The 12,141-nt window shown below is 36.0% G+C and overlaps 1 protein-coding gene across 1 annotated transcript in view; it reads right to left on the reverse strand.

Moving 5' to 3' along the window:
- The window catches only part of STXBP4 (syntaxin binding protein 4), a 197,973-nt gene that overhangs the window by 117,250 nt on the left and 68,582 nt on the right, over positions 1–12,141 (reverse strand). Inside the window, exon 12 of the mRNA XM_004377907.2 lies at positions 11,412–11,477. Within this exon, the coding sequence (XP_004377964.1) occupies positions 11,412–11,477 (66 nt within the window). The remainder of the gene's footprint in view (positions 1–11,411; positions 11,478–12,141) is intronic.

Genomic DNA, 12,141 nt, shown 5'->3' on the forward strand with positions numbered 1-12,141 from the left:
GTTCAGTTATTGGAAACTTTTAAGTGTGTTTGGAACAATTTGGTATGTAAAGCTACCTTTTCCAACTATAAATTTTATAAAATCTACACACAAATTTAGTATTTCTAATGAAAACTTAGTGTCCACATTGACATGTGCTATAAGTGTAAAATAACACTGGATTTCAAACATCCAGTATGAAAAATACAGAACAGTTCATTAGTGAATTTTTATATTATTACATTGTCATGATTAAATTGTGTCCCCCAAAAATGTGTGTCAACTTGGCTAGACCATGATTCCCAGTATTGTTTGACTATCCACCATTTTGTCATCTGATGTGATTTTTCCTGTGTTTTATACATCCTACCTCTATGATGTTAATGAGGCAGGATTACAGGCAGTTATGTTAATGAGGTAGGACTCAATCTACAAGATTGGGTTGTATCTTAAATCAATCTCTTTTGAGATATAAAAGAGAGAAGTGAGCAGAGAGATGGGGGACCTCATTACCATCAAGCAAGAGCCAGAAGCGTGCGTCCTTTGGACCTGGGGTCCCTGTGCTGACAAGCTCCTAGACCAGGGGATGATTGATGACAAGGACCTTCCCCCAGAGCCAGCAGAGAAAGAATGCCTTCCCCTGGAGCTGGCACCCTGAATTTGGACTTCTAGCCTCCTAGACTGTGAGAGAAGAAATTTCTGTTTGCTGAAGCCACCCATTTGTGGTATTTCTGTTATAGCAAAACTAGATGGCTAAGACACATTTTAAAATATAATATTTTAGATACACTAAATATATTAAAATTAATTTTACCTGTTTCTTTAAAAAAAATTTTTAATAATGTGGAAGGAGAGTAGAGGGGAACTTCCTCAACTTGACAAAGAACATCTACAAAAATCCTACAGTGACCATCATACTTCATGGTGAGAAACTAAGTGCTTTCCTTCTAAGATTGAGAGCAAGACAAATATATCCCCACTAATTACTTCTATTCAACGATGTACTAGAAGTCCTAGCAAATGCAATAAGACAAGAAAAGGAAATAAAGGGTATATAGACAGAAAAGGAAGAAATAAAAATGTCTTTCTTTGTAGATGATACATTGTCTATGTAGAAAATCTCAAAGAATTGACAAAAAAACTCCTGGAACTAAAAAGTGATTATAGTAAGCTTAATATATAAAAGTAGTTTGCTTTCCTATATACTAGGAATGAACAACTGGAATTTGAAATTAAAAACACACCACCATTTAACATTAGCACTAAAAATGTGACTACACGAAATTTAACAATACACATGTGGCTTTCATTTTATTTCTATTCAACAGTGCTGTTCAAGACTATTTCAACAGTCTCTTATCTGATAGTGTTACTTCCCAAACTGCTATCAAATTAATATTCTTGAAGTATAAAACCCACTGCCATCGAGTCGATTCCGACTCATAGCAACCCTATAAGGACAGAGTAGAACTACCCCATAGGGTTTCCAAGGAGTGCCTGGTGGATTTGAGAACTGCCAACCTTTTGGTTAGTAGCCGTAGCTCTTAACCACTACACCACCAGGGTTTCCTCTTAAAGTATAGATATTCTTAATTGATCCCTTCATTCATTCACCAAATACTTAGTATCTACTCTGTGCCAATTGTTCTAGCTGCTGAAAATACATCAAAGAACAAATCAAAGACAGCTGCCTTCATGAAGCTTACCTTCTAGTTGCAGAATACAGATAATGGGCAAAAATATAACAAGTAAATTACAAACTATGTTAGAAAGCAATCAATAATACAAAACACACACATACACAGTGCGGGTTGAGGGATTAGTGAAGTGATGGTGCAAGGAGGCCCGAGGCACTGGAGCAAGCAGTAGAAGAGGGGAGAGTGGAGGAGTGGCATGAGATGAGGTCACTGAAGTAAGAGGAGTGTGAGAGGTGGGGGTAGCATGGCAGATTACAAAGGCTTTGGCATTTACTTTGAGTGAGATGGAATGTCATAGAGCATTCTGACTTAAGTTTTAAAAGGATCTTTCTGACTGCGATGTTCAGATTAGATTGCAGGAGGAACAAGAGTGAGAAAGAGTGATCTGGTAGGAGGCTATGACATAAACACGGGCAGGAGATGATAGTGGCTTAGGCCAATGTTGGAAATGGTAAAAAGTGGAAAAACTGTAATTTTTAAAAAGTATGGTCAACAATTTGGATGTGGAGTACAACAGGGAGAGTAGAGCAAGTTATTTATTTTATTTTCCTCATCAAATACCTTCAATGACAGCCCATTATCTAAAACCCTGTCATTCAAGTGCCATGCTTTGGCCCCAACTTACCCACCCAGATCTGATTTCCTAACACCTTGATCTATCCATGTTCCCCTTCTGTGCTCTATGCTTTCCTAGGCCTTCAGAAATAATGATATGATAATACTGATAATGATGATAATGATAAAACAATACAAATTAAAATTATTATTTTTTAGGGACCTACTATATGCCCGACAATTTTAGGCCCTTAATATGCATCATCTCAAGTGCTATGAACAAATTATAAGGTGGATATTATAATTTCATTTGCAAGGAAGACACAAATATATTAACAAATAATAGTAAAGATAGCATTCAAAAGAAGGCCTATTTTAGTTTTGAAGACAAGCTTTTCCTTTTCATACCATGATTTTCATGCTGTTTACTCTGCCTGGAATGTTCTTCTAAGGTCATATGCCACCTTATCTATGAAAAGTCCTGTAATCCCCTTAGGAAAATTAGGTTTTTCCTCCTCCAGACCAAATGGTTAAAACAAATCGTTTCTACCTCTTTTTTTTTTGGCATTTATTACTTTTTATTCTATATTAGAGTTATTTATAATAATAATAACTATAATAGTTAATATTTATTGAGTGGTTACTATATGCTATACATATTACATACTATATACTTATCTCACTTAATACTTCCAATACACTTGTGAAGAATCCTATTATCAAACCCATTTTATAGATGAGGAAAAGGGCTTAGAAAGATGAAGTAATTTGTCCAAGGTCAAAAGCTAGCAAGTGGATGTGTTAGGGTATAAACCTAGAACGGTCTCACTCTATAGCTCATCATCTATAACACTAATCCCTATTTCAACCGACTATGCCTCATGAAAGATTCTCTCTGTTCTCCCCCCTCTCTATGCCCCATCTTTTCCTACTACTACTGAATTCTGATATATATGAGTCCTAGGTTGTTTATTCACGCAGAATTGACCTTCCTTAATAACAGAAAATAATTCTTTCAAAGAAATAAATACAGGGGGGCCTCATGTGGAAAAAATGGGTATTGCAGGCTTTGCTAGAAAAAGAAATCAGAACTATTTTTCTTTAGATTCATGTCTTACATCAGCCCTTAATGTAATTATTATTTTATCAAACATGCTTGATGTTCTAAAGCTTATAAGTTCCCAGTATTGAGGAGAAAACAAATTAATTAAATGTAGATGGAAAAAGCCCCACTCCTTAATTATTCTACATATAAAAATTAACAAAGAATGTTTATAAAACTGTTTTCAGGATTCAAAGAAACACTAAAATGTAAGAAAGCATGACGATACAAACTGATAGCTTCTGCATGTATAGAAGACACAAAATTGAAAGAACTAAAAGGGAATATGAACCAAAGTACAAAAATATTTAAGAAAATGAGAGTTCAGGAATAGGCCAAAAAATGACATTTTATAACATTTTGTTTGGAAAGAATTTCAAATGTACAGAAAAGTTGTAAGAATAAGAATAGTACAAAAACATCCTCATGCCCTTCACCCAGATTCAACCTTTTGCCAATATGGTCATCAGTGAGAAATAAAGTATTCTTGTAAGCCGCTGATATTTAGAGGTTGTTGCTGCTGAGATTTTCCATAATCTCAATCTCTCTCTGCACATATACATACATAAATAAAAACATAAACGTAGATAACAAGTTGCTGTTAAGTCAATTCCGACTCATGGTGACCCCATGTGTGTCAGAGTAGAAACGTCCTCCATAGGGTTTTCAATGGTTGATTTTTTGGAAGTAGATCACCAGGCCTTTCTTCCAAGGTGCCGATGGGTAGATTCAAACTGTCAGTCTTTCGGTTAAAAGCTGAGTGCGTTAACCATTTGCACCAACCAGGGACTCCATAAACGTAAATACACATACATAATTTTTTCTTAACCATCTGAGGGTAAGTTACCTACATCATGGATCTTTACCCCTAAAATTTTCAGTGTGTATTTCCTAAGAATGGGGACATTCTCTTATATAACCACAGTGCAGTTATCAAATTCAGGAATTTAACATTGATTCAATACTTACATCGAATCTACTATCTGTATTTCAATTTTGTCAATTGACCCAATAATGTCCTTTATAGCATTTTTCTCCCTCCAGGAGAGGATCCGGTCTAGGGTCAGGTACTGTATTTTGTTTTCATGTCTCTGTTATGGTTAGGTGCCCTCAAGGCAGTTCCGACTCATAGAGACCCCACATACAATGGAACGAAACGGTCCTGCGCCATCCTCACAATCTTTGTTATGCTTGAGCCCAGTGTTGCAGCCACTCTGTCAATCCATCTTGTTAAAGGTCTTTTTCACTGACTCTCTACTTAACCAAGTGTGATGTCCTTCTCCTGGGACTGGTCCTTCTTGATAACATGTCCAAAGTATGTGAGATGAAGTCTTGTCATCCATGCTTCTAATGAGCATTCTAGGTGTACTTCTTCCAAGACAGATTTATTAATTCTTCTGGAAGTCCATGGTATATTCAATATTCTTCACCAACACCATGATTCAAAGTTGCCAATTCTTGTTCAGTCTTCCTTACTTATTGTCCAGCTTTCGAATGCTTATAAGGCAATTGAAAACACCATGGCTTGGATCAGGCGCACCTTAGTCCTCAAGGTGACATCTTTGCTTTTTAACACTTTAAAGAGGTCTTTTGCAGCAGATGTGCCCAACGCAATGTGTCGTTTGATTTCTGGACTGCTGCTTCCATGGGTGTTGATTGTGGATCCAAGTAAAATGAAATCCTTGACAACTTCAATATCCTCTCTGTTTATCATGATGTTGCTTATTGGTCCAGTTGTGAGGATTTTTGTTTTCTTGGTGTTAGGGTGTAGTCCATACTGAAGGCTGCAGTCTTTGATCTTCATCAATAAGTGCTTCAAGCCCTCTTATTTTCAGCAAGCAATGTTACATCATCTGCATATCCATATTGCAGGCAGTTAATGAGTCTTCCTCAAATCCTGATACTGAGTTTTTCTTCATATAGTTCAGCTTCTCAGATGATTTGCTCAGCATACAGATTCAATACGTATGATGAAAGGATTCAACCTTGACACATAACCTTTCCTGGCTTTAAACCGCGCAGTATCCCCCTGTTCTGTTAGAATGATTGCTTCTTGGTCTATGTACAGGTTCCTCATGAGCACAATTAAGTGTTTTGGAATTCCTATTCTTTGCAATGTTATCCATAATTTGTTATGATCCACACAGTCGAATGCCTTTACACAGTCAATAAAACACAAGTAAACATCTTTCTGGTATTCTCTGCTTTCAGCCAAGATCCATCTGACATCAGCAATGATATCCCTCTTTCCACGTCCTCTTCTGAATCTGGCTTGAACTTCTGGCAGTTCCCTGTCAATGTACTGCTGCAACTACTTTTGAATGATCTTCAGCAAAATTTTATTTCTGTACGATATTAACAATATTGTTCGATAATTTTCTCATTCTGTTGGATCACCTTTCTTTGGAATGGGCACAAATATGGATTTCTTCCCATTGGTTGGCCACGAAGCTGTCCTTCAAATTTCTTGACAAATGAGTGAGCACCTCTAGCACTGCATCTGTTTGTTGAACCATCTTGGTACTGTGTCAATTCCTGGAGCCTTGTTTTTTGCCATTTCCTTCAGTGCAGCTTGGACTTTTTCCTTCAGTACTATCGGTTCTTGATCACATGCTACCTCCTGAAATGGTTGAATACCAACCAATTCTTTTTGGTAGAGTGACTCTGTGTATTCCTTCCATTTTCTTTTGATGCGTCCTGGGTTGTTTAGTATTTTCCCCGCAGATTCCTTCAACACTGCAACTTGAAGCTTGAATTTTTTCTTTAGTTCTTTCACCTTGAGAAATACCAATGTGTTACTCTCTTTTGGTTTTCTAACTCTAGGTCTTTGCACATTTCACTATAATACTTTACTTTGTCTTATTGAGCCACCCTGTGAAACCTTCTGTTCAGCTCTTTTACTTCATCATTTCTTCCGTTCACTTTAGCTACTCTACATTCAAGAGCAAGTTTCAGAGTCTCTTCTTACATTCATTTTGGTCTTTTCTTTCTTTTCAATGACATTTTGTTTTCTTCATATATGATGTTCTTAATGTCATTCCACAACTCATCTGCTCTTCAGTCTTTAGTGTTCAATATGTCAAATCTATTCTTGAGATGGTCTTTAAATTCAGGTGGGATATACTCAAGGTTGTATTTTGGCTCTTGTGGACTTGCTCTAATTTTCTTCAGCTTTAATTTGAACTTGCATATGAACAATTGATGGTCTATTCTGCAGTCTGTCCCTGGCCTTGTTCTGACTGATGATATTGAGCTTCTCCATTGTCTCTTTTCACAGATGTAGTCAACTTGATTTCTCTGTTTTCCATCTGGTGAGGTCCACGTGTATAGTCACCGTTTATGTTGTTGGAAAAAGGTATTTGCAATGAATAAGTCGTTGGTCTTACAAAATTGTATCATGTGATCTCCAGCATCATTTCTATCAGCAAGGCCATGTTTTCCAACTACTAATCCTTCTCTGTTTCCAGTTCTCACATTCCAATCACCAGCACTTATCAATGCATCTTGATTGCATGTTCGATCAATTTTAGACCACAGATGTTGGTAAAAATCTTCAGTTTCCTCATCTTTGGCATTAGTGGTTGGTGTGTAAATTTGAATAATAGTCATATTAACTGGTCTTCCTTGTAGGCGTATGGATATTATGCTATCACTGACAGCGCTGTACTTCAGGATAGATCTTGAAATGTTCTTTTTGATGATTAATGTGGGGCCATTCCCCTTCAATTTGTCATTCCTGGCACAGCAGACCATATGATTGTCTGATTCAAAATGGCCAATACCAGTCCATTTCAGCTCACTAATGTTGGAGCCCTGGTGGGTCAGAGTGCTGGTGGCATAGTGGTTAAGAGCTTGGCTGCCAATGGCAGTGTGAATCCACCAGCCCCACCCTGGGAACTCTATGTGGCAGTTCTACTCTGTCCTATAGGGTCGCAGACCATGTTCTGCTGCTATTCAGAAGGTTTTCACTGGCCGATTTTTTTTTTCAGAAGTAGACTGCCAGGTCCTTCTTCCTAGTCTGTCTTAGTCTGGAGCTCTGCTGAAACATGACCACCGTGGGTGACCCTGCTGGTATTTGAAATACCAGTGGCATAGCTTTGAGTATCACAGCAACACACAAGCACCACAGTATGACAAACTGACAGATGCATCGGGTCATGTTTCTTTAGCCTCCTTAAATCTGGGACATTCTATAGCCTTTGTTTTTTTATGGCATTGGCATTTCTGAAGAATACAACCTCTCCACACATACATCCCACATGCACTTTTTTTTTTAACAAAATAAAATTCTCCCTCACTTTTGGTTTGTCTGATGTTTCCTCACAGTTACATTCGGGTTATATATTTTTGGCCAGAATACTACATAAATGATGGTTGTGTATCACATTTGAGGTAATACAATGTCCATCTGTTTTTCATTGGATATGTCCATTTTTATCACCAGTCAAGGTATTGTCCGATCTGTCTAATGTATAATTACTATTTTTCCCCTTGCAGTTAATAAGCAGTTTGTAGAGAGAGAATTCAAAACCATGTAAATATTCTTCTCTTCATCAAAATTTCCCCCTAGATTTAGCATCTGATTATTCTTGCCTGATCCAGTCTTTATTAAAATAGATGCAAAATGCTGTTTTCCCAAGTCTAGCAGCCACTCTGCAGTTATCAGTCAGCATGGGACATTCTACTATAAACACGACCCCTCCTTTCTCCCCATGAATGCAATTGAGATTTATATATTAATTTTATACCTTGTTAGCTTTCAGTTTTGTTAATTTAGTTTTTTTATTGATTCTCTAGGGTTTTCCAGATATGGTCCCTTGTCATCTGCAAATATAGTTTTCTTTTCGATTCATATGCATATGTCTCTGTTTTCTCTAGTCTTGCTGTATTTTCTTTTTCTGTCCTACTTTTATCAAGTTAAAGACCAATGTTATACTTGCGTCTCAGAAAGAATTGGGAAATTTTTCTCATTATCTATAATCTGAAGTAATTTTTGTAGTTTTGTGGTTGACTGCCAAAGTTCTGGTTAAATTCCTCTGTGAAACCATCTAGCCTGGTCCTTTCCTGTAGGGTAGTTCCTTGATAATCTTCTTTCCTTCTTCTATGGAAATTAGTCTGTTTAAACTTTCTACATCTACTGAGGTCAGTTTTGGTAAACTATATTTTCCTGAGAAAACCTTTTATTTTAATAGGTGAGTTAATACCATTCATGCTGATTAAAATGACTATTATGTTTGGACTCAATTCTATCATATTGATTTATATTGAAATTACTGTACATATTAAATTTACTGTGTTTTTAATTTTGTGTGTCCTTTTGCATCTTTAATAAATTCCTTTTGGTATTTAGAAAGGTTTTTATTTTTATTCTATAAGTTACATTAGCATTATTAATTTTCATAATGGCTGTATTCCCTCTATTCTTCTTAATCTTTTATTATCTGATATGTCAGTTTTGAATGATACTCCTTGATTGCTAGCCTTTACTTAGTCAACAGAATGATCCTACTCTATTTTCTCCCTTATCATTCCTTTTTTTAAACAACTGCATTTTTTTGATTTTTTTCAATATGTAATGTTTACATATTAGTCTTTTACCCACGAACTCACTCTCATTTTAGTCTCAGCTCTACAATGAAATATACAATGTATTCACTATTTGGAAACTTTTGCCAAAATTATCCTAGTAAATTTTTTGGTTGGATGAGCTCATCTCCTAGATTCTTCAGTAATATCACATGTGTACACTATTCCTTGAGTACTGGCACATTCCAAACTTATTTTCTATGGCCTTGATATCTGAAGGTCAGTTTGGCTATACACAATATTCTTGATTCACAGTTTCTTTCTGTTAGTGTCTCAAAAATGCTGCTCCACTGAGAAGGCTAATGCCAACCTAATTCTATTGCCTTTGTAAGTTATTAAATCTTTCAACTGGAGGCATTGAACATTTTTTCTCTATTTTAAAAGCATTATAGTTTTACTAAGATATATCCTAGAGTTGATCTTTCTAGGTCTAATTTTCCCAGTACCCTATTACAGATTCCGGTCTTCTTTCATTCTTGGAAAGTTTTTTTGGATTATAGTTTTAAATATTAGTGTTCTTCAGTTGTTTTCATTTACTTCTTCAGGAAATCTTTTTACTTTTTGTTTTCCTGATTTTCTTCAATGCCTTTTCATTTGAATATATTCTTCGTTGGACACCTTGCAATTTGTTTTCATTTCTGATATGATTTTGTCTTTGCCTTCTATTTCTTTCCTAAGTTTTATTAACTCTCAGTCCATTTCTTCCTTTTTTTTTTTTTTGGTCAGTTTCTATTCTCACTTTCTTACTTGTGACTTACGCATTCCTTGTAACCTCAAATGCTTGCTTGAAGATATTTAATTAGGTTTGGAGTATCGTGTTAGAGTTTTCTTCAGCTTCATCACTGAATTGTTTTGCAGAGTATTCATTAGCAGGAAAGTGTTAATTCACATTTTTTATTTTTACAGTAGCTTCATAATGATGGGGTCAGATTTTTGTATTCTTTTTTACTTCACAGAAAGAGTTCTTAGTTCAAGAGTACCCTCTTCCATGCAGTTTCTTTTATGGACAGTGTCGTTGATGGTCAGTCGGGGGTGGGCAGGGAGGATTGGTGTGTCTTGTATCTCTTTAATTTCTACAGGATCCATAATTTTCCTCCTCTTATTTCCTTCATTGCCTACGCTGCAAGGGATACCATCTTCTCTCTCTATATCTGATTCTTACCCAGAAGCAATGTTTCTCCAAGGCTGTCACTTCTGGTTGCACACACTTTCTAGCCTGTCTTAGCTATCTAGTGCTGCTATAACAGAAATACCAGACGTAGTCGGCTTTAACAAAGAGAAATTTATTTTCTCACAGTCTAGGAGGCTAGAAGCCCGAATCCAGGGTGCCAGCTCCAGGGGAAGGCTTTCTCTCTCTGTCGGCTCTGTGGGAAGGTCCTTGTCATCAATCTTCCCTGGTTGAGAAGTTTCTCAGTGCAGGGACCCCAGGTCCAAAGAACGTGCTATTCTTCTGGCTCTTGTTTCTTGGTAATATGAGGTCCCCCTGTCTCTCTGCTCACTTCTCTTTTATATCTCAAAAGACATTGGCTTAAAATACAATCTAATCTTGTAGATTGAATCCTGCCTTATTAACATAACTGCCTTTAATCCTGCCTCATTAACATCATAGAGGTAGGATTTACAACACATGGCATAATCATATCAGATGACAAAATGGTGGACAATCACACAATACTGGGAATCATGGCCTAGTCAAGTTGACACATATTTTTGGGGGACACAATTCAATCTATGACATAGCCCATTTCTTATAGCCAGTGCTGAGGACCGCTTAACCTGTATTCTGTATTGTGCAGGTGATTTTGTTTGTATTTCATCTAATTTCTCTACTTGCTTCTTTTCTTTTTCATAGTCTTTTAAGTGTTACCTCTGCTGCGCTCTGTATTCCAGGCTTGCTGTGACAGGTGAACTGCAGGAATTTTTTCTTTCATATTTGATTTACATGTAATTTGAAGGTTGTGGTGTTCTCTCTCACATAGTCATGCTGAAGGTATGGGTCATATATAGTTTTATTTGCTCTCCTTGTCAATTTTATGATTTTTTTTTTGGATAATGTAGGGGAGATTTGAAATCAGGTGACCACCACTGATCTCCAACAATGTTCTACAAATTAAAAAATGATTTACCTTGGAGGTTTTTCTTTCTTTAATGAAATGAAGTATGAATAAAAGGTGAAAAGAAAAGGGAAAAGGAAGGGGGTGGGGTGAAAAGGAAGGGGGTGGGTTAAAAAAGAATAGAAAGGCAAGGAGACTGATAATTTTTGGTCCATGGATACCTGGTTTTGAAAGCAATTTTCAAATAGGAGTTTTAACATTTCTTTGAGCAACAGTAGCAGAGCTTTAACAGACATACTGCTTCCAAAAGTGACTGCTTTTAAGATCTATATAATTTATTTGCATCTATAAGCTCTGGGATATTATAAAGCATTGCTGCTTTACACCTCACCTGTTTACACACACATATAAAAACACAAACATAACCCACGTACTTACTTGTTTCACATTCTGGAGTTCTTCTGTCAATTGTTTCCTTTGCCTTTCTGATTCAAATAATTTTCCCTATATTTAAAAATCACTGAATTAATAACTTATTATGAAGGTATTAATAAGCAGCATATTTAGTCCTTTGTTGCAAAGCTTACAGAACCCTCAAAACATCCAATTGTTACCATCTGAACATTTAGTCCAAGTAAGTTTTCTGGTGTTATGGATATTATTTCAAAGTAATTGGTTATCTACATTATAATTATAATATTGAATTATTTTTCATTACTTTAATTAGCCATTCTGAGGTTCTTGTAAGACTGGGGTGACTATTAGTTTCCTAATTTAATATTAGCACATCTTTAGAATATTACGCAAAAAAAGAAGATATAACTGATTAACTAAAATACAAAACAATAGTTATTAAGGTAGAGGAATCTTATGCACACAAATCAACTATATCATCTCTGAACTTAAAGTCAGGCTTTTACTCTGAAATGCTCAACTTTGTTAAGTATATCATAAATAAACACTTTTTTATTGATCGAATTAGAAATACTAAGAGGATATTAAGAGCACTCTTTGCTACAAACTTGAGCAGAGGACTTGTTTGGACATTAAGCTGAGTGGTAAAGATTCATGTCAGCCGTGCAATGTTTATAAGAAGCAATCTGCTTTCTGGTTTATTTCAGTTCATTCTTTTCTAAGAGGTGAAATGAGGATATATGAAGATGAATAT

The sequence above is a fragment of the Trichechus manatus genome, unplaced genomic scaffold (genome assembly GCF_000243295.1).
Source record: "Trichechus manatus latirostris isolate Lorelei unplaced genomic scaffold, TriManLat1.0 scaffold00054, whole genome shotgun sequence".
Classification (NCBI taxonomy): domain Eukaryota; kingdom Metazoa; phylum Chordata; class Mammalia; order Sirenia; family Trichechidae; genus Trichechus; species Trichechus manatus.